General features: G+C 38.1%; 2 protein-coding genes across 2 annotated transcripts in view; both read right to left on the reverse strand.

Annotated features, from left to right (window-relative positions):
* osbpl5 (oxysterol binding protein-like 5) overlaps positions 1–14842 on the reverse strand; it is a 34217-nt gene extending 19375 nt beyond the window's left edge. The window contains exon 1 of the mRNA XM_066669067.1: positions 14075–14842. The gene's annotated coding sequence lies outside the window, so the exon portion shown is untranslated. The remainder of the gene's footprint in view (positions 1–14074) is intronic.
* A 4718-nt stretch (positions 14843–19560) lies between these two features.
* LOC136694998 (receptor-type tyrosine-protein phosphatase eta-like) overlaps positions 19561–24603 on the reverse strand; it is a 113235-nt gene continuing 108192 nt past the window's right edge. The window contains exons 26-27 of the mRNA XM_066668811.1: positions 22710–22845; positions 19561–22567 (exon numbers count right to left, since the gene is read on the reverse strand). Coding sequence (XP_066524908.1) covers positions 22451–22567; positions 22710–22845 — 253 coding nt within the window. The 3' untranslated portion in view covers positions 19561–22450. The remainder of the gene's footprint in view (positions 22568–22709; positions 22846–24603) is intronic.

Consider the following 24603-nt stretch of genomic DNA (forward strand, 5'->3'; position numbering starts at 1 on the left):
TGCGAAAATCTTATTTAAACATTCACTTCTTTCAATCCTACCTAGAAATAATTACAAAAAGTATCAGCATGAGTAATATATTACAAATGAAATTTGGCATTTCATGGCTTGGCATCAACAACACCATTAAAATTTGTATCACAATAAAAATATCAGGATATAATGCAATGACATGATACACAACAGACATTTTGGTGAATATTTTGTTTTATTTTATTTAATTTTTTTTTTTTTACTGCTGAATGAAAGTTGAAATGTATTAACATTTGTGATTTATTAACATAATGACATGTTCAAAATCATTAGAAATTAAATTATAATAATTTTTGTAATTTAAAATGTACATTTCTAACAACTGTTATATATGTAATTTACTACATGCTTCTGCACAGAGAGGCAGGGGAGTTCATTTCTGCCTATTCAATCACCAAGGCAAACGTTCAACAATTTACCAAAAATCACAGGAACAAAAACCACTTAGCACTGAAAAGACTCAATGCTATTAAACTGAGGCCATAACCTAATGACTATAAATATAATTACATTTCAAGATTAACGGAAATCACAATGGACTGATTAATACATTAAGAAAATAATCACTACTTTCAGCATTATTAATGTTTTCCATTTCTGTAGGGCAATATCTGCAACAAAACCTCATACAGGCTTTAATAGTTGCAGTCTGGTGGCATCTAAACACAACCACCATGTGTTAAGCAGTGTCCAAAACAGCAACAAATTGTAACCCTCTCAAATCATTCTCATGAAATCTCTAATAAAAAAAAAAAAAAAAAAAAAAAAAGGGCACAAACCCAACATTCGCTCAGCTCGGCAGACCGCACATGCAGCATCTACAATGTAACCCAGGTCCTGGCAGGGGCCTAACGGCCCTCCTGACCTTCAAAGCTCGTCTAGCTGTGGCTGGTCTCCAGTATAAGAGAGGATTAAATCCCACTTCTCACACCAGATTTGCAGACTGGCCAGCTGACCTAGTTTTTTGCCGCTGGCACTGCCATAGTGGAAAACCGAAAGCTAATCTGATGAGATGCTCTACACCATGCCGCAGCAATCATTTTTTTTCCATTTGGCACGTACATGCAAAGCCTACATTCGTGTGCACAGAGCCTGAACAGGTCAGGTTCAAAACTAAGTGGAACATAAGTCAAGGACAGTTAAAGTATGAGTTATATAATCATTTATAGGGTAATAATAGACAGCAACATTTAAATGAACCTCAACATATAACCATGGGGGGGAGGGAGGGGGGGCTGTGAACACCTGTGAATGTCATGTCTGTCTTCTTATACTGCTTAAAATAACCACATTTCTAAATGAGAAGCAAAAAACATTTAAGAAACTTTAAGATTGAGGCAGATAACCTTTAGTGAAACTGATTCAATGTTATCCTGCATTATGTGGCATGTATGTGGGACCCCCCCAATAGCAGGGCATCTACAGGTGCTGAACCAGATGCATGCTAAATAATACCTCTCACACACAGTAATTATATAAATATTTAAAATAATAATAATAATAATAAATATTATATATATATCAACTCCCATCAAAGTTGGAAGATCTGTGCCAATAAGCGTGTGTATGTTTTTGAAAGCATGCCTACCCCGTATTTACCTTTGAGTTGCACAACTGTGAAAAGGCAAATATAGTCTGAGTTGTCCAAAACAAAGACCAGCTTGAAATTCAACTACTGGTGACCCAATAACAGCCCGAAGTAGTAAAAGCTAATAATGGTAGCCATTTTCATTTATATACCTTTAAAACTGGTTATCAAGCCTGAACAAAACACATAGGTTATTCCATCATACCTTACGTACTTACTACTGTAAGTAGCTGTTCTTGTAGGGCTCAGATGAGGTACTCTTTCCCTCCTGACATGTACCAGTGTTCCAAGGGCAGCACATTTCTTTTTCCTTCTCTATTTTCATCAGGTTAAGAGTGTTGTGAAAATCTTGCACACTCTGTTTCACATTGACCTTAATGCTTTGGACAGGTCAAAGCAGGCAAATACGAGTCTGGAAGTATTACTCAAGAAGTGACTCACCGCCCCCCCCTCCCCATGGAGACAGCCTACTTTCTCAGGGCCAAAGAAGTGGAAACAGTTCTTTATGTTTCGTGGGGTCATTGCCTGCTTTAGGCTATTTCCTTGCCACTGAGGAAATTATTAAAGCCTAGGGCTACGCGAGAGGATGTTAACTACTTCTAGTTTAGGCTAAAATATTTGTGTGAAAAGAAACCAAGATGAAATCAAACACTATCCAATATATTTTTGAAGATTTTCTAGAAAGATGGGAATATGTTATTTCTTCAGGTTCTGTTGGTTTAAAGAATAGATTGCCACGCAACATGAAACAGTATCTGACAACAAAAGGCTACGTTCATACCACTTTTTTTTCATAGAGAATTACCTCTAGCCCATATTCTGCAAATATTTGAATTATGCACAATTTATACTAAAATCCTCCTCCGTCCTACAATTTTCTCGTCTGTGTAATTTCTGACTTTGCATTTCAAAGGTAAAACAGATAATGCCTCCACTAAGGAAGTTAAAGTGTAAAGGAACTATGTCAATTGCTTGGGAAAGGACCTGAAGTATTGGGTTTCTGAAAGATAATACTTTCAGAAAAACAAAAATCAAGAATTTATTGAAGAAAATATTAACAAAGCATACAGTGAGGAAAAAAAGTGTATTTGTAATTCTCTCTTAATCAGCTTATAGGGAATTAATCTACTTTGACATTATTATTACTGTCAAATATATTTAAAAAGTATCAGACCCTTCCCAAATGAAAATGTAAGGTAGAGGGGTTTAGAACAAATTTCCATCCAAGTGTAGTTCAACACATAAATCAGAAAGAATGGAGTAAAATGGATGCAAACCATCGCCAGATTTAACTTAAAAAGTTCAAAGTGGTCAGAGAGGAAAAATGCTACATGATAATAACAGCCTCGGGTACTGAAACTAAAAGTCAAAAAAAAAAAAAAAAACCCTTGTGACTTTGATCTTTACTGACTTTTCCAACAATGCATAGTTATATTTTTCCAACCACCTGACTGAAAGGTAATCAATAGGCTTGGGCTGTGAAATCGAATTACCATATAGTATATTATTTGTGTAATAACGGTGTAAAAATCCTGAGACAAATTAAATTAAATTATATAGAGTAGGAAGTGAAAAGTGCCTTGCAATTTTCTTCCTCTTTAAAAAGGCTAACGTGCCTCACTCTGGTTTGCTCTAGTCTGTCCCTGCTTCCTCAATGTGTATGCCTGGCCAGCCACAAATAAAGACACTTTCACACCTACTGTTAATCAGCGTTCTTCTGGAAATATGGAGCTTCAAGCTGCCACAGGTACAGAATAAAGACAGAGATTACGGTCCTGCTGAAGCCTGCATTGGTGGTCATGATATCAGGCACTTCCCAGATATATCTCAACTCTTGCTGTTCTGATGTCAGTTCTGAGAAACAATCAATGACCATTGACTGGTTATGTCACAGCCAGCAATAAATTGTAGCATCACTACACAGACATGATTAGGCACAATAACTTATTTTTTCGAAAAATAGAATTTATATAATAACATTTTGATTCAAACAACAATGTAAAATGTTTTATATGCTCAACTAAATATTTGGGAAAAACATTGTATCGATGCAAGCTACACTGGCTCATACTGTAAAGTAAACCATATCCTTGCATCATGAATAAAAACAATTCAGGAGCAATTAAAACAAAATAAATCTCTCAAGAGGTTATAAATCAGACAGTATTTGTAGACAATAATTAACTACTACATCAGCCACACCTTAGAATGCTGGGTCATGTACACAAACCACATGTGATTAGAGCAAAAACCTGGAGAGTCATTCCCTGGATTGTCAACTTGTTCACTTTCTAAAATAAACTCACCTTTATGAATAATCATTCCTCGAGATCTGTCACGTAAATCAATTCTAAATCAATATCAATATCTTTATACATTTTCCAAAATTTCTTTATTTCATGATATGTTTTACATGATTAAAGAATAAAATGGGCTGTGGAGCAAGACTGGAGCAAAACTGATAAGCAACATGGTCAGCCAAAATAAAGCTTGAGCAAATAGAAAGAAGGAGGGGAAGTACAATTCAAGCAACACCCTGAAGAAACCCAATCTTTGCTGGCTGGCCTTCCTTATTTAGTCTATTGGCTGTTGAGAATTTGGTGGCATTCCCCCATTCAGAGGCCTTAACAATAGAACCAGTCTGTGTCTCCTTGAGTCCTTAAAAGCCCACCACTTCTCAACGGAAGCACATTTGACTAAAGCTAACCTAAATAAGAAGTGAAGTGAATGTTATTCCCATGGCCAATGGCACAGAAAGGGGGATGGGGGAACAGGGGGAGGTGAGGTCACCAACGATGTCTAGCTCAGTAATTTGAGCTGCTTTCAGACATGCATGGTCAAGAAATTTTTGCGGACATCATCTTTGAAACTGTATTTGCAAAAGCAAATGTCTGTATCATCTGTACTGGACATTACCCAGAATTAATACTGCGAATGAGCCTGTGTGTGTATAGAGCAGGTTATTTTCACAGTGTATTAATGCGGTGTTTCATGTGTATATTACATGTGTACATTTTCAAGCATTTATATATTAATGCCCATTGTTTTACATTATATACCCTCCAAGTATGTTATTGCACCAGCCAAAGGTTTTGCATCTGTTAATAAAGCTGAAATTTCTTCTTTGAAACTTCTCTGAAAACCAGCCCCTGATGGTAGGGCCAATGCTGAAATACTTAAAAGCCACAGCTCTTTTATTTCTCCACTCTAAGCGAGTCTTAGAACTAGTATTTGGGCTTAACATGAGCATTTTAAAGCTACGTTTTTTTTGCCAGATTTGTCATCTGGAAAACATGAATAAGAAGCTCAATCTCTGTAATGAGCCTGGTGTACTCTCCTTGTGTCTGCACGGGTCCAAGTTGGTATAATCTCACTATTTGGTCCACATGATAAGTGTCAGTCTACAGCTCCAATTGGCATAACCACCAATTAATGCAATTACTCCTTTAAGTGTATAATTATACAAACTGAGGTTCACTGAGTAAGCAGACAGCGAGACAATATATATAAAAAATGTTGATCTGTCAGATTATGTGAAATCGAAACAATATAAAAAGCAATATAGTGTAATGAAAAATATGAACCTATAAGATACTATAAGACTATGTAAAATTTTCACTCGAAAAAAAGTTCCATTTTAACATCGAGATATGTTTATCTTCTGAGAAAGTCAAAGAAAGACTGCAGCCCACACTGCCTACTACCAGCTGGTCAGTATAGTATTGGATATGTTTTTCTTGCAAACTTGTGCTATTTCTCATAAGACCTTGTTCAACTTAGAATGTGAGAAACTGCTCCGAAGGCAACAGGCAATGCAGCACCGCATTGCTGACATACCCCTATATGCAAATGTGAAGGATGTCACATCAGCCTCATTTGTATAGTACATATTTAGTCTACTAACCACCAAAACGTGATTCTAGTAAGGAAAACCTCCTAGATGTGTAAATGAAGAAAACGTATCAAGAAGATTAATAGCATAAAACCAATTCCTGCTGGAGCAAAATAGCATTATAATTCAATATGAAATAATACACTGGCCAGTGTTAATTTTGTGATCATGTGGGACATGAACTCTAGTCTCTCTATAGAACTGTGCTATACAGGGTTATTTTATTCACCAATTAGCATTAAAAATACATGACTTAATAAATGATTCAGAGACTTCCTCTTCATGATTCTGCATCTGTATTCATCAGTCTATTCCTTAAACAAGACTGAAGCTGGCTTATGATTCATGGCCATAATTATGAGCATTTGCCTTTTGAAAAGTACAGGGGACACAGACAACAAAATAGTACAAACTTTTGATCGGATTACACATTTAATTCTTCTACCCTGTATCCTAGTATCCTGATTAGCATATCTTACATGATGGCTCTTTAAAAGGTATTACAGAGGCACACAGTTCCTATCACCATGTATGTAGCCTATGGCCATTGCAGGGACTGGCAGTTACAGGAATGCACTGGTAGACTAGTCATTAAAATTAGAGGTTAAATTCAGGAACAGTATTTTTTAAGAGTAATGCTGGTTGTTGCCACATAGTTCTGACTTCTGCTGCAAAGAACAATTGACTTTGTGATCCACATCTCACTGTGGGAAGTTCTTTTATGCAGCCTACACATATACACAAACATTTTCTCACTCTCACCCTCTCCTTGCCAACATTAGATAGGCGTGTCCCTGGAGAGGGCCAGAATGGTTTGTTTACACTTTGTGTGCTAGTTGTCAAGGTAAATACAACCTGGGAGACCTGGGAGAACCAGGTCTTTGCCACTTTTCATTTTCCACAGGTGTGAAATTGGCCTCATTTCTCATTCTGGAAATGTTATTGGGTGCTTTTTCATTGTTACGCAGTCTGAAGTGTACATCCTACCAGCTAAACACTAAGGGCTACTTGATTATTAGATTATTAGACCTCGTTTTTACAAGTTCTAAGTTAAGGTGCTCTCTCTCCTCTTTTGCGCTGATGGTTTTATCTAAATCAATACTAGGTAGATGGGTTTGGGGAGGACACTACAGTAAAGCAAAGACTTGGGGCTGAAGACACCCAGTACCACTTGTACTCAGAACAGCTATAAATAACCAGATGACCTCTGCTAACTTGTAGGGATTTTATTTCCTGCAAAAGGGTATGAGCAAATGTTGAAAATAAAATAAAATAATAAGTAAATAAATACACCTTTATTTAACTTTATTAAATGCATCAAATTGAAGATAATATCAAAAATACCACTGAGATGGATGATATTAAATGGCAAAAACAGAGAGAAGTAGGTTAATGAGATGAGTAAAATAATGAAAATAATGAGAGAAACCTTGTTAAAACGTCATTGATGGCAACAAAAAGGAATATTATATATATATATATATATATATATCACATTTGCATCATCAAAGTTGTTTATCATAACTGAATAATTGGCAGGGAGGGGATTGAGCTCTCTCAGTGCCTAACAACTCTGAACTGGAGCACAGTGTTTGTACCTCAAGATGTCTATTGGGACCAATTACATCTCTGCAAAGCTTACTCTCTGAGGAAGTTCTCACCATCAACTGTCAATGTTCGGTTATGGTTTATGGCCACAAAGTACTCCACACAAAGTAATCCATATGGCTGGCAACATAAGTAAATAAATTAAATATCACAGAAATACAGTGATGCCAGATACCAAAAAAAAAAAACCCACCCCACACTCCTTAATACATTTTCCACATAATGACTTGACCACACACACACACACACACACACACACCCCAAGGTTAATTTTATCTGCTACATTTTAAATCTGGAATGACTCTATGCTCATCCCAGAAGACTCAAACTCTGGGGGCATTCTCAATTTGTGTGTGTTCATCACTGAAAAAAATAGTAATAAATATCACCCGGAAGTCACAGACAGACATAGACTTGTACACATCAACTGCACTTCATGTTGTGACCAATAGAAATGCAATAGAAAATTACTTGGAAATTAATATTTTGGGCAACAAATTCCATTGAAAGTTAAAAGGTTTTTCCCCTCGCCTGTAAAGTTACTATTTTGGGGGATACATATTTTTACATTCACAGCATTTAGCAGACGCTCATATACAGAGTGACTCACAAAAGAGCTTGGTGTTCAGACAGAATGTGTATCCTAGCTAGTACAAATAGGTTACGGTCCAAATTCCCTCTGAGCTGAGATGTTTGTCAGAAAAATATGTTACAGTGAGCACTTAGATTAGTGCTCACCTAAATGAGTGGCAAAGAGATGGGTCTTCAATCTGCGTTTGAAGACCGCAAGAGAGTCTGCTATTCGGACATTCAGTGGATGTTTGTTCCATCATCTGGGCACCAAGAGTGTGAAGAGTCTTGCCGCTAGTCATCTAGGTGACTTTAAGGATGGCAAGTCAAGTCGAGCTGTACTTGAAGCTTGAAGGGCTCGAGGTGCAGTCCGACTCTTGACCATTGCCATAAGATAGGGAGGGGCTGGTCCATTCTTGGCTTTGTAGGCAAGCATGAGAGTTTTAAACCTGATGCAGGAAGCTACGGGAAGCCAGCGAAGAGAGCACAGCAGTGAAGTGACATGGGTGAGCTTTGGATGATTGAAGACAACCCGTGCAGCTGCATTCTGGACCAGCTGAAGGGGCCTCATGTCCTGCAGAGGAAGACCAGCCAGGAGTGTGTTGCAGAAGTGAAGCCTTGAAATGACTAGAGACTGGACAAGCACCTGGGCAGTCTCCTGAGAAGGAAAAGGTCAGATGAGCCGAATGTTGTACAGTAGCAATCTGCATGACGGAATCAGGTCATCCAGAATCACAGCAAGGCTCTTTGTATCTCCAGATGGAACAATTGAGCAGTTGTCAAATGAGATAGCAAGATCTTAGTGGGGGTCGGCCGATCCAGGGATTTTTAATTGGACAGCAACAATATGTTCTGAATCACTGGGTGCAAAGTTGGAACACACCCTGGAGGGGGCGCCATTCCCTCACAGGGCAGCACACACTAACACATTCACCCACACACTTACACCTATGGACACTTCTGAGTAGCCAATTCAGCTACCAATGTATATTTTTGGACTGTGGAAACCAGACACGAGGAGAACACACCAAACTCCTCACAGACACCTCATCTAGAGTTGGGCTAGGACCCACAACCCCAGGACCCTGGAGCTGTGTGACAACAACATTACCTCTAACGCGACCTGTAACCAGAAACACAGCAGTTCACTGGAAAGAACCAAGGCTCCAAAAATCAGGAACAGAACCGGTTCAAGAACTGGAGTTCATTTTGTGGAAAAGCACTATGGCTGACAGCAACAAATCAATGTTCTGACTGGTTAAACAAACCTCGCAATCTGATTGGTCCAGCTAAAGCTTTCCTATTGGTCCATCAATTGGCCGTCAAAACAGGGTCTTAAATCCACAACTGCAAAAAGAGATTTGCACACGCAGCAGAGAAGGCGAATGTGTGGATTTTTTCCACCTTGTTCAAAAACTCCCACTGTCACATTTGGAACCTTAAAAAGGTCTGCTCTGGCACATTTTAAGCCGTTTGAGAAGGTACTGATTCACACATTCACGACATTTCACTTACAAATGCAAATCTTTTTTTTTTACACATTTGTGATTGTAAGTTATTAATATTGTTGTTGTTATTTTAAATTTGTGCATTCCAATACATTTGTGGACTTCAGTTTTACGTGTATGTAGTTGCTCAAACACAGTTACAAAGTCCGTTACATTTGTGAGTACTGTTTTACAAACTCAAAATCTTTTTGACCCTTTTTTGACTCCATGCTAGAAGGGCAATCAATAATTAATTGATAATGACTGAAATAAAATATTATACCCATTTAGAAATTGTGTTTTTTTGTATAATTCTAAACTTGGATGTTATGTGAAATGTTCAGCAAAGTTTATATAAAAAACACAAAACAGATATATGATAAATCTCTCACCAAAATTTAAAAACGCAGTGTCCGCTCTTTCGAGACTGTGTGTTTCCACGGTAATGTAAAGAGCATTCTGTTCTCTAGTGATAGAGAGCTGTCAGTCATGCACGATCATTAGTATTAGACCACGCCCACACCATACTCAAAGAGCTCTGAGGAGCATATTTTGGTCATTTTTGAGGAGAGATTTATCATATTTCTGTTTTGCAGTTTTTATTTAAATTTTCCCGTACGTTTCACATAACATCTGAGTTTAGAATTAAACAAAAAAACCCACTAAATTTTAAAATGGGATCCCTGCGGTGGCTTTAAAGTGTGCATAGTCCAACCCTATTATCTATTAATTAAAAATTATTTATAGATCAGTATCAGTATACTTTAAAAAAGTGTTAAATGGATTGGAACAGCAAATTAATGAGGATATCCCTAATTTTAAATATTATATATATATATATATATATATATATATATATATATATATATATATATATAAAATATTCCCCATAATATATATTAAAGTTTAAGCTATTTTAAAGTCTTAATGCAAAAATAATGACAGATTTTTCAGTCACAATCCAGTAAAATGCTTCACAGATGCTGCAACGTCATTCTGTACTGCTGTTCCACTCTGGATCCTTTTGTGATGTGGAACACTGCCTGCATGCTCGTATTACTGCAGTAGCAGAGTCTTGTGGCTGCACTGCAGCCTCAGTGGAACAGCAGGAAACTAGGGCAGGGCGTTTTCCTGCCTCTCGGTCTGTCAGAGCTGCAGGCCTACATCAAGATTGGGAGAAACTTTAGGAGGAACAGCCCAAAGCATGTGATGCCATATTGTCTTTGGAGTATACCCGAATTCAACAAGGATAAGCACTGCCCTATTGCTAGAGGCTGATTCAATAACCTTGATTCTTCAATTGTGGTTTAAATAAGTGGTTTGATTTAGGCATGTTGCAGTATTTTATAAACCAAATTAAATAAATAAATAAATAAATAAAAAAAAAAAAAAGAAAGGCAGTATGACATGTTGAAATTACCTACAATTTTTTCCCACAAAGATTCCAGAACATATACCCTCAGTGGTATGATCAACAAGAGCGAATATTTTTCTTATAAACATAAGCACATATGTACAACCGCACTATTACACACACACCAAATATTTCCTCCTACTTACAACAAATAAGCCATCAGTTCCTTTAAAATTCTAAAGAAAGGGTTAGCACCACTAGAGCACACAACCAGGATCTAAACATTGGTAAAGAGCTTTGTTTCAAGAGAACGTGCTACAGGTGAGGTAGAAAATGTGATTCAGCTTCAATATTAAAACAGCTGTAATATCTGCAATAATGGAGAGAATGCACTGGACCACACATTTTCATTAAAAAGACTTAACAGATTCTGCTGTTAAATTTATGTTCTGCAACAGTCTATATAATGAATAAAAAAAAAAAGAAAAGCATTAGCTTCTCTCCCACCTGAGAAAAACAGCAGGTCTCTCACTATTCATCACAACAGACTTAAGCTATCGCAGGACAAGGTATTTTAATCTGTTCAACTCTTTACCTAGAACCACAAACATCCATACAGAGTATAGTTTAATATTTCTTACTCTATATCTTTAACATTAATCTATTTCTGGATTTTAAGGGGACAATGACATTGTAAAAAACAATTTTCCTTACCTTTAAAATAGACCCATGTAAATTCAATTTCATGGAAACCAACCAAAACATGTACCTAATGAGTCTTCAACATATTAGCCCCACCCACCCTCACTAACACTAAAAGGAGTGTTTAACACTTTTGAACAGGCATAATACAGGACAGCCTATTAGATCAAAGGTTATTCACATGCATGAGTCTTTAATGTATAGTAGGAGAAAATCTGTGTTTTATCCTAGGGGATTAAGAGAAGTTGGAAATGAATATGATATGGACCTGCAACCAGACAAATATCTTCTGTGGGCCATTGGGAAGATAAAATAAAATAAAGCTATGGGTTTGGGTACTATGTACAGCAATACATAGAAATTAAAACATCTAAAAATCACTATAGAGTACATAGAAATGCAAAATATGTTGATTAAAACTTGGTGACCTTACCATGATGCATCCGGCAGACTACTTACAATTATTGCAGCATTTCATTTGTGAATAACTGCAGAAATCTATTTTGCAAATGAAGATGTGATTAATTGCAGCATTCTAATCTCACTAATCTTAGCACTGTTTCACAGTATTGCTGGGCCACTGCCCCTTTAGCAGACACTCTACAAGGGTGAGGATTCATAGCACTGGGGTTTAAACTTTGGAAAAGGGAGACTTGTATAACAAGCACCCTGGAGAAATGTGAGCCACAGTTTTAGTAAAGTGTAGCTTTAACATGCTGTTAGCCTGGATTTGTTTAATGAGATGAGGGGGAAAAAAATCATGTGACTGAAGCACTATCTGTAGTGAACAGCACTTAGGAAGATGGAGAACAATCCTGTCAGCTGTCAGACCATAATGGAGTCCAACAGCTTTCCTCTTCAGTCTTGCTCCCAAACACTGGCCTAAAAATAGCCTAGAAACTTTTACAAACACGGGTTTAGCTCTATATTGTGATACAGAATGATGACTGGAACAGCTGAAGCCAGTTGTCTTGTACCTGCCCATCATTCCATCGCACACAAAGCACAACAACTGTTACTGCCCTGTTAATTTGCTAACAAACTGTCAACTTGCAGCTGAGTAAATCACATGCTATATTTGACACGTACAAACAACTATCTGAAACTAGATACTATAGCTCTGCTTACAGCAAACACAAACATAGACCAAAAAAGTCACTTAAAAACACAATGCATTAATAATCCTATCTAATAACAAATGTTAAACTGACTAGAAATCCTCACATTTAAACGCCACACAATTTAAATGTAAAGAACAAGTCATTTTGTCTCTGCACCATGAAACTACAAAAAGAACCAGTGCTTGACGATGAGTGTGCAAACGTTATTCTCCCTCTCCTAATATCTAAATCTTGATAAAATACTTTCCCAAATCACATTGCATTACAGTGTAGGCGTTTCTAAAGCTTAATTTAATACCACAATTTCCACAGAGTATGTTAAATCCAATATTACAGTTTTTAGGGCCAGATCCTATTATACCTTACAAGCATACAGGCCTCAGAAAATAACTGCATGATTACAACTTAAGAGCACATCCTGAACAAAGAAACTGTTTGGAAACGTCACCAGGCATATCATAGCCGAATCTGTGTCTTAATCTTAATCACACCTAATCATTATTTATATAAGAAAAAACTTGCACAGGCTGAAGCACCTCCCAGAACAAACCCTATCCTTTTTATTGGCTTCTCTTATACTACAAGCCATGGGATGACTTTGACTGAGGTCATCAGGGCATGGCAGGATTCAAAACTAATAAGGCAGCGAATATAACGCAGACAGTAGACCTAAAAGTTTATTTCACATAACAGATGTGATTTGTTGAAAATGTTTCCACATTCCGTCACACCAGTAGCTCTCACTGTGTTCAGAGATTTACAGCCCAGAGAAAATAGGCTGATGAAACACTGTGGGATAACAGATACACAAATAAACAATCTTAAAATCAGCTGTAAAATGAACTAAAGATTGAGGACCTTGTACCAAGCTATTTGTACATTATAGATGTAATTATTGAGACACAACGCATTTCTGAGGAAGCAAATAAAGACATGTAGAATTGATCCCATCAGCAAAGTGTCTGTATGCTCCATTTAGCCTAACATTACAGCCAAATCTTGACTTAATACTCTTCAGTTATTTCTCACACTGTTGCAGTTGTAAGCTGAGCATAGCTGAGCTGTGAGGATATTTCAACGTCAGTGTGGTAAATTGTGTTATTGTGTTAAACAGCAGGGTTCTGTGAGACCATGCTAAAATAATATTGACCAGCCACATGCTTCGTTATTAATCTGAAAGCCAAAGTAGTTGTTATGAACTGGGTTTACTTGTAAAGTGTTTAATACAAATCCTTGTACATTTTTAATGGTTTGTTTGTTTTGTAGTTATTTTCCAACAACTCTGGTAGCCCTTAAGACAAGCTGTAATCTTCATAAGACACACACACACACACACACACGTTGTGATTTTTACTATTTTTGGAAGATTGAGCTCCATGCATTCTCTGTGTACCAAAATATCGTAGTGCACATTGTGCATGTCTCGAAATATCGTGATGGGATGTTTGCCACATCGTCAACCACTTACTGAGGGCTATAATTGTTCACGTGTATGTATTTCCCAGTCATTCTGGTAGTCACTCGTGTTTTAGACGGACGAGCTCACACAGGCAATATGACGGTACATTTTTATTGCCAAAATGTTAAATGAAATAAGGCACAACTGTTGCAGTTACGCCAAAACACGAAGTGGCTATGTGTGTAAACATTGCCCTGATTATAAGTGCGTGGCGTTAGGGAGTAATTCTGAAGGAGAAACAGATGGTTCATGGATCTTACCTTTTTCTCTGCCGTCGATGTTGATGTTGTTTGCTCCGTTGAAAACAAAAAAAAACGAAGCTAGCAGTCAGGCTAGCTAACTATAGCTGAATCCAAATGACTCCATCTCCACCACACCACGCCGTTAAAACAGCGTCCACACAGAGAGAAAGAGAGGGGGAGACGAATACGGCAAACTTCGCTCCGGTCTATGGTTTTGTCGAATGTCTGTTTCTGTTTCCCCAGAGAGAAACACAGAGACCGTGAGACAAACGGACAGTTGTGCTATAACCGGTCCGTTACTGATTTTTTTTAATTAAATGTTCTGTCAGAAGTCTGTCGGTGCAAAGAGGGTTAAAAACGTCGGAGGGATGCGTCCATCGAAGCGTTATCTCCACGAAACTAAAATTAAATAAAATACACGCTATCCAGACACTTCCCTTCAGGAATTATCGGTTAAAATAAGCACAAGCCGTTAAAAAAGTACCGTTAACCTGCGGCGGTCACGTCTTGTCCTTCGAGACCGGGCTTCGGTTGAACGCAAGTTAAAAAAAAATAACAAACGGTAAGCGTCAAGAGAAAAGCCGAGCCCTCCTCAAAGTGCGTCTCTGAATACAACCACGCAGAAACCAATGAAGGAGAGCGGGATGTGAAGCCTATATTCAGTATGTGTTGCGGAGCTCTAACGCATTTCCAGATCCAGCTGCTGCTCCACGTACAGCTGTTGAGCTGAGAGCTGAGGCAGGAAATGCCACTGGAGCTCAGAGCCCGAAAGTAAGAGCACAAACACGGACAGGATCCAGGAACGGAGTCCAGGCTTTTCTCCAGCCGTTCACTTTACCTCCATCAGCAATTCACTCCAGCAGAACACCTCCCCACACACACACCGGCGCGTTCAGGCTTAAAGGGGAACGTCACCACGTTTTCAGTATCCCAGGGGTTGAGACATTTACACTGGACTTCACTTCTAGGTTAGACTTGCAATTATAATGCCTTGCTTTCTGGATGTTCCAGTGAAGCCAGAATAAGCTCCAGTGGGTCCGCAACGTTTCAGCCAGAATCCTTACAAGAACCAGAAAATTTGACCAAATTAGGCCGATGATGGTTAAGGGGACTTGTTCAATGGGTAAATTAGGACATTTGAAACATTCATTAATGTTCTGTAACTGATTTATCCTGCTCAAGGTCAAAGTGGGTCCAGAGCCTACCCAGAATCACTGGGCGCAAGGCAGGAACATACATTGCATGGAGTGCCAGTCCATCACAGGACATCGCATACTTGCAATCTCACACCTTGGACATTATTGACAGGAAACACACATGACACTGTCACATAATGTTAAACAAGTTTTGTGTTTTGCTTTTGTCTCCCCTGGTCACCTCATGTCATAGTACCACCAGTAACCATACCCTCCTGTATTCCGTTCTATATAATAGTGCACTATATCGTGCATAATATAGGCAATAGTGAGAAGGGGATCATTTCCAACACATCTCAGGTTGCACAGGACAAAACATTTCCATTCTAATACATTTAGAATGTAATGCTTAAAAAGAGAGCAATTTAGGTGATATTCAACCAACATACTGTACAGAACAAATCTATAAACTGAATGGACAGTGAGAGCTAAAATATAAAATGTAATAAAATGTGCCGTAATAATTTAATCCCTTTTGGCAGTGCATCTCCTGATTAGCCTTTTAACTGTGTTAAAATTATATCTTAAGTCTAACATCCATGCTGCATTCTCAAACACCATTAGGGCAGACAGTAATGTAAATTCAAAGTACACAAAATCAAGAAAAGAAGGTGGAGTGGGGCAAACAAAAAACCCTCATAAGTTTCAATATAAACGTACAAGAAAAAATATGATAAGACAAAAATAAATAAAAAATTAACAGAAATAATATTTTATGGAATACGCATATGATTACAAACATAATACATGTGTGACTGCGCACAGAGCCCCTGATGTCTAAGGGGTCCATCCATCCATCCATTATCCACCGCTTATCTGCGTCTGGGGGAAGCAGTCCGAGTAAAGCCAGATGTCCAGACCACTTCAACTGGCTTCTCTCGACGTGGAGGAGCCTCCACTCCGAGTCTCTCCCGGATGTCCAAGCTCCTAACCCTGTCTCTAAGGTAAAGTCCAGGCACCCTGCGGAGAAAACTAATTTCAGCCGCTTGTACCCGCTATCTCATTCTTTCGGTCACTACCCAAAGCTCATGACCATAGGTGAAGGTTGAGATGTAGATTGAATGGTAAATCGAGAGCTTTGCTTTTTTGCTCAGCTTTCTCTTCACTACAACGAACAGGTACAGAGTCCTCATTACTGCTGATGCTGCACCGATCCACCTGTCAATCTCCTGCTCCATCTTTCCCTCACTCGTGAATAAGATCCCGAGGTATTTGAACTCTTCCACTTGAGGCAGGATCTCACTTCCAACCTGGAGAGACTCCACCCTTTTACGACTGAGTACCATGGACTCAGATTTGGAGGTGCTGAGTCTCATCCCTACCGCTACACATTCAGCTGCAAACTGGTCCAGCAAGAGTTGGAGGTCTCGGCTCGATGAAGCCAACAAGACCACATCATCTGCAAAAAGCAGACATGGAATCCTGAGACCACCAAACCGGACACCTTCCGCTACTTGGCTACGCCGAGAAATTCTGTCCATAAAAATTATGAACAGAACCGGTGATAATGGGCAGCCCTGACGGAGTCCAACTCCGACTGGAAACCAGTCGGACTTACTGCCAGCCATATGAACCAGACTCCTGTTTTGTTTATACAGGGACTGGATAGCTCGTAGCAAAAAGCCCAGTACCCCATACTCCAAGAGCACCACCCACAGAATATCCTGAGGGACACGGTCGAATGCCTTCTCCAGATCCACAAAACCCATGTAGACTGGTTGAGCAAACTCCCACACACCCTCCAGGATCCTATCAAGGTTTACAGGTGCTGGTCCTGTGCTCCACAACTGGGGCAGAATCTGCACTGTTCTTACGGGATCTACGGTTCAACTATCAGTCGGATTCTCTTCTCCAGTACCCCCACATAGACCTTACCGGTGAGGCTAAGAAGTGTGATCCCCCTTTTTAAAAAGGGGAACCACCAACCCAATCTGCCAGTCCAGAGGCACTACCCCCGATGTACATGCGATGTTGCAAAGACGTGTCAGCAAGGACAGCCCCACAACATCCAGAGCCTTGAGCATCCACCCCTGGGGCCCTACCACCAAGGACTTTTTCTACTACCTCAGCCACCTCAGCCCCAGTGATAGACGAGCTGTCCCCAGGATCCCCAAACTCTACTTCCTCTGTAAAAGATGTGCTGGTGGGATTGAGAAGATCCTTGAAGTATTCCTTCCACTGCCTAGTGACATCCCCAGTCGAGGTCACCAACTCCCCACCCCCACCATATACAGTGTTGGTGGAAAACTGTTTTCCCCTCCCGAGTCCCCTGATTGTTTGCCAGAATCTTCTCTGAGCCGACCAAATGTCGTTTTCCATGTCCTCACCAAGGAGTCCCTCCCCGAGGCCTGGCTCCAGGTTGGGGCACCGGTAACCCTGCTCCGGGCAAGGGAAGCTGTGTCTCTGTTGTTCTTCTCTTCATCTGGGTCTTTATGGATCACTCTTTGTCAGGCTCATCACCTAGGATCAATTTGCCTTAGGAGACCCTACCAGGGGTTTTGCCCCTGACAACATAGCTCCTAGGCTCACGCAGGCACGCAAACCCCTCCACCATGTTAAGGTGGTGATCCAGGGAGGGGCGTCTAAGGGGTTTGAGACTTTAATATTCACTGCGAAGAGCAGCTCAATACAGAACCCAGTGACGTCTAAGAGTTTGGGACTTTTATTTTAACTGCGGATAGCTGCTAAAGAATAGGTCATCGCTCAGATGAACCAATGAAGTGAAAGTAGTGCTTTAAGCCCGCCCTCACTTCCCAATCAAAATAATGAACCGTATATTCGTTTGGGAGACAGAAACGAATGTCTTAATGTGTTCAAATTGAAAATGAATAAATGAGCCATTTTTTTCATTTCTCTCAATCTACATTCAGTCTAAGGACTACTAAAATTTACACGGACCATCAGTGTTCATTCTATATATAAAAGTTAATTCTATATATATATCGGTGTTCATTCTATACATATCAATGTTCATTCTATATCTATAAGCGTTCATTCCATATATATCAAAGTTCATTCTATACATATCAATGTTCATTCTATATCTATCAGCGTTCATTCTTTATATATTGACATTCATTCTACATATATATCAAATTTCATTAAATATTTTCTGTTTGGCTTGCCATACATACGACCAGTGTGACTGGCTGTGCTTTCCCTGCTCTCACGTAAGTCTCTGTAGTTTGGTTGTAAGCAGCGTCAAAACTGGAAGGAAAACTTTCCAGTCACATTACTGTGCAAGACTTAGGTGCATCGTGGGTGACACATGGGTGTCAAAAGTGAGTGAGGATGGCAGCAAAAAAGAAGAATGTGGACATAAGGAGCTATTTTTCCAAGAAACAAGATTTTAAGTAATTTAAAATCAAGTTCGCTAATGAATTGAGTCCATCATAATAACAGCAGGCTAAAATCGTCTGTAGTTATGAATAACATGGTTTGGAAATTAACTGCAACACAAACTGGCAATTGTCAGTTCCCTTGCACTGTTGTTTTATCATGGAGCAAAGGGAAAAAAACAGGAAAGGTGGATGGGGGTGATAGATTCATAAGTCCCTGACAATGTCAAGAGCATATCTATGCCATTGGGGGAAGTGTTTCATTTGATTATAATGAAAAAAAAAAAAGATATTAAAAGATTTCTGTTATATCAATAGAATGACCACTAGAGGCCACTAGAATGATGCCAAACCAATGATTCTGTCATGTAAAAAAACAAAAAACAACAACAACAAAAAAACAACAATTCACTTATCTTTGTAAGACACATGGCAATCAAGTGACCCAGGTCTCAATACTCGTATCTTGAACCACCCAACATAAGAGTGAACATAATGGCTCTTTGAATTTACCTTTTTCGATTTGTTTGAAATGAAAATTAAATAAAACTAAATGAAAAATTATTGTTTGTTGTTTTTCTATTTGTGAGCCATAAATAATCCCTCATTTTAACCAGTAGTGCAAACTAAATGTTTATGTATCAATCCAATGAATGTATTAACAGAAAATATAATGCTCATGCATTCTAAATGTTTTGAGTTCATACGGAGAGAATAAGTTATCATTCTCACTAGGACTCAAAACTATATAAAAACAGCAACAAGTCACATACAAACATATTGTTCATAATGCTTCAACACAAATATCAGTATGAAGTCCTTAAGAGGAGTATTGTTGACTTATTCCCTGTTCTAGCAAATGTCACAGATGTTCCTCACATTTTTACTTAATTAATTTTACTTAATAATAAAAATAATAATAATAAAAAGTGCAGGACAGGACAAATAATAATAAGAACAATAAAATCGGAAATGAGTGACACAAAATTGTTGCTTAAACATTACATCTGTTTTAATAAAATTGCATAACACTCGATCTGCTGATTTTTTATACTATGTTTCTATCATCTTCATATTGAAAACGGTTTCCAAACCAAAAAATAAAAATTAACATCTGAAGTTCAAAACACAAGCAACATGTTCATCATAGAAAAATGACATTTAAAATTTATATGTTCTTTTAATTACAAAATATTGCACAAATCATGTGACAGTACAATCGACCTTAACACAGAAGCCAAAATAGGCTCATTAGCATATATAGCGTGCCCTATGTATTACCAGTAAGTTTATGCCTTTTATTACACTTTCTGATTAACTCAATCATGAACATTTGATCCAACATTAACAGTGAAAGAAATAACAATCATTATATACAATCAAACTCTGATTTATCCAACTTTGTACATAACTACAGTCTGAGGGTCAACCTCTGAAAATGTTTCAGCAAAGTGAATGCATTCAAGCACAGCTCAGCTAAATATCTTGCCACGGAGTGAATAGCACCACCCAGTGTGTGTAAAACTCAAATGCATACAAGGTGTGTACACAAGATTGTCTATGTCAAATTTTGTTGCAGTGCCCATATGCAAGATGAACTAAAGTTTAATAGAAAAGAAGATAACTCTAAATACAAAAGACAATGTACTATATACAGAACTCTAATATATGTCACATACCTACACAGATATTCTCATGACTGTGAATTTCCCCAATATATCATAGCGTTAGCAGAAGTCTTTAAGCTAAAACACAAGTGAATTAGTTCTACGTACAAAAACATGCCAGCTAAATATTCTGTACAGTGATGGTGACAATACACCAGTGGGTAAAATTCTACAGCAGAAATAAAAACGTTTATTTTGTATCTGAATGTACCAGTGAACATTTTCTGAAAAAAAAAAAACAGTGGTTAATTAAAAAAGTTTTGTTTGGCACTATCTTGCCTTACAGTACTATGCATGTAACTCTCTCTGTTATTATGGGTTAAACTAAAACCTTCAATTATATAGAATTTTTAGAAATTCAAAACTAAAATAGCAAAACTACTACGAATTATGTATTTTATGTAAAATGTTGACCAACAAGTCGAATTTAAACAAGTAGAGTTTAAATTAACGAGCTATCCCTGATTATTTAGAGTATTGCCAATCCACTCTGTAATATGACTTCCAGTGAATAATACTTTACCTAATCACATTACAATGTTTAGGTCCTGATTTTAAAAATTTTGATATATATCTTATTGACAGCAAGCTTTTAGAAATTAGACATTAAATCTGAGGACATTCCACCATTTCCCCCATTTAAACGATAACTCTACATTTATAATAACAAAAAAAGCATGATACACTCTTTCTCCGGCAGTGAAAGACAACTTCATTGGAAATATTACAGTGCATTTAGAAAAAGCAACAAGTGTACATCACATGAAAATTAGATACTTTCTATAATTATAAAATCCAGTGTATAAAAAAATTACATTCATTCATTCATTCATTCATTCATTCTCTGTAACCGCTTATCCAATTCAGGGTCGCGGTGGGTCCAGAGCCTACCTGGAGTCATTGGGCGCAAGGCAGGAACACACCCTGGAGGGGGCGCCAGTCCTTCACAGGGCAACACAGACACGCACACATTCACTCACACACTCACACCTACGGACACTTTTGAGTCGCCAATCCACCTACCAACGTGTGTTTTTTGGACTGTGGGAGGGAACCGGAGCACCCGGAGGAAACCCACGCAGACACGGGGAGAACACACCAACTCCTCACAGACAGTCACCCGGAGCGGGAAACGAACCCGCAACCTCCAGGCCCCTGGAACTGTGTGACTGCGACACTACCTGCTGCACCACCGTGCCACCCAAAAAAATTACATATTTCATAAAAATATGTAAAAATAAATTTGCCATATACAGTATTTTACATATACCAGCCTTGTGCAAATGTTTCAGTACTCCTGGTTAAAATAAATGCTTTATTCACTTCTAAGTGAAAACATGTTACAACATTGTCTACACAGAATAAACTTGATCTAAATATTTTCTTTTTTTTTCAGATTTACATAAATAATTTCATATTTTCTTCAACATACTGATGTAAATTAATTAAATTTAAGTGTGCATAGGGTACATTGCCTTTTTTTTTCCCTCAATATGTTGAATTGCTCAGTTAACCGTAATGTGCATTAACATGTACATATGTTCTCTGTAGAGGATGTGTTCTTTACCGAAAATCAACAAAACCTGTAATTTGACACAGGAGTGCCCAAATGGTGTCATATGCCTGTAGGATTTCAATCAAATCATGGTACTAAAAAGGTCAAAATATTAATAAATAAAAGAAATAACATAAATATAGAGGTATTACTGAAGGTGATATATAATATAGTCCACAACTAACTATGCAAATTTTATAAACAATTCTGTCAAGGCTCAGCATGGGCACACAGCCCCATAGCCAGAAATTTATGATGCACTGTGAGTTATTACCACTTTCTGTCATAGCCAGCATGAACCTTCTTAACAATTTTAGATAGTAGCTCTTCTGTGGGATTGAACAAGTTGGACAAGCCATTTCTTTTCTTGTATCCTGTATGTATGTATGTATCCTGTATCCCCCTGCTCCTCTACGTGTCAGTGAGTCATGGGCACATATGATCAGTTCACCACTTGCTTGTCCTTGGACCATTTTTGGTACGTACTAACCACAGCATATTAGGATGTGTCACATTTTTGACAATATGGTGTAATTATGTGTAAAGGCTAAATGACTCACCAGGCTTCTACTATATTCTCTAGTTTGGATCCCAAAGTAAATGTCACCTCAAATACACCTTTGGATTGACTTTTGCTACTACATGTTGCCATAGATACTGAATGCTGCTGTGTTTTGGTAAATCAGGTCCACATTGGTTCCCATTCTTGATTTGATGATGTCTAAAGCACACTGGTTCAGGAAGACATATTGATCCTGTGGATGGATAACAACATGTAAAAGGCTACCAAAATTTACTTCCATTTTGAATAAATAGGGCCATATCCCAGGTACAAGGAAAGTAATTGCAGAACCATGTATATTCTATATGTTGTATGTTTGTTTATTTGCCTCATACCTCTGTCTGCACCATCAGTGATCTGTGCATGCGCATGTCATAGACAATTCCATAAATGTCCACCATGCTTTCCCTCTCAATCTGGAAGGTTAGGTGATCAAGGGCAATAAATGTCCCAGTCCTGCCCACGCCAGCACTATTGAAGTGAGAAATAGAAGCATGTGAAAAACATGGTCTAAAAATATGCAAGCATTACAGGTTTTCATTTTTTAAATATGTTAGTAACAAAACCCTGAATCATAACCATTGTTCTAATTTCATCAATATTTGTGATCAGTTAGTCCAGACGTTTCAGATTGTATAACAACCACTTCATTAAATCTTTAGGTAAAGCTTATAATGTCCCACAAAAATGTCTTGTGTCTCTTATAGGAATGCATTTTAATTGCTGAAATACTGTGAAGACCGAACCACAGTATGTGTGTGCATATATACGGTGTACAGATAAGTTGGGACATGTTGTGAAATGCAATTAAAACACAAATATTTCATTTCTGTTGACTAACATGATGTTTTTTTATAAATGTAATCCAGTTTTGAATATGATACCAGTATCACACTCCAAAGAAGCTAAGACAGGCATGTCTCATGTTAAAACACCTTTCCTTTTATTAAGCCCTTGGTGAGTTCAGAGCTGAGGATATTTGTACTAACTGGAATACAAACTTGAAAGAACACAAAGTTCTTTCGTATTTCACTCTGGATAAGAGCTTCTGCTAAATGCCATAATGTAAATGTAATGTAGGATACTAGTGGTTGTAGTGTGCTAAGAAGATTATTTGGCTCATTTGTGCACAGAACAAAACTTTAGCACCTAAACCAGTTGCCATCGTCTGATTTTCAATAGCAGATTGATTTGGACTAAATGAAGGCCAGCCAATACCCACATTCTGTATAAAGCTACTCTGTTGTAGCTCATACAGAAAAAAGGCCATGTTCTTCCCCAGAACAAGCTGAAACACAGAGCCATCTGACCACAGTGCATCTCCACTTTATTTTTTACAACTGAGATTAGATTTTGCCCAGACACATCAGCAGCATTTCTGAATAAACCTGATATATGGATGTATATTTACGTAACACAGATGTAGTTTCAGGTACATTTCTTGATATAGCAGCAGACTATAAAATAGCATTCGTTTTCTGAAGTACTCCCAAGGCCAAGCTTTATGTGTAACAGTAAATGTAGTTTGGGGAATGTTTTAGACTGCTGGGCTGGTGCCATCTTATGCCCCACTATCGAGCACATAAAGCCCTTCAGTCAGATTGGATAGATGTAGCACAGTACTATGTGGATTTCTGCCATTTAAGTGGTATGAGATGTGTGCATCTGTGTGCAGATGCAAATATTTCAGACTAAACAGATACATCCATCCATGGCTTGCAGACGAATGATTCTTTTGCTGTGTGTGCCATATTGCCAACCAATTGTCTGGTTTCAGAGCACAGCAGTAATTTAAACAGATGTGAAAATGGCTATACGTATCTGATACACAGTTTTTTCTGTGCTGTAGAGCACACTCTTTGAAGACGCATTTGTAGGTTGTTTACGTCACACCAGTGTGACCAGGCCATCCCATTTTGAAGGCTCTTTCATATGTGGCCAACAAATGCATCCTACTTTTCCCGAGAAACAAATGACAAATGACGAGAGTATCCTTCAGCATCCTAAATAGCACAGGCACAAAAAGCTGCCAACGAGTACACATTTAAATATAAGTATTGTATTTAAATATTAAATATATTGAATAGCTAATGATGAAAAGGTTTAATAAGCAACACCTACTTTATGGCTGTGTCCAAAATTGTTCCCTATTCAGATTCAGAATCTATCTATTTCACAAAAAAATACAAAATAGGCCAGACAGGCACAGAGACTACTAACAAATATTAA

This window comes from Hoplias malabaricus, chromosome 4 (genome assembly GCF_029633855.1).
Source record: "Hoplias malabaricus isolate fHopMal1 chromosome 4, fHopMal1.hap1, whole genome shotgun sequence".
Taxonomy (NCBI): Eukaryota; Metazoa; Chordata; class Actinopteri; order Characiformes; family Erythrinidae; genus Hoplias; species Hoplias malabaricus.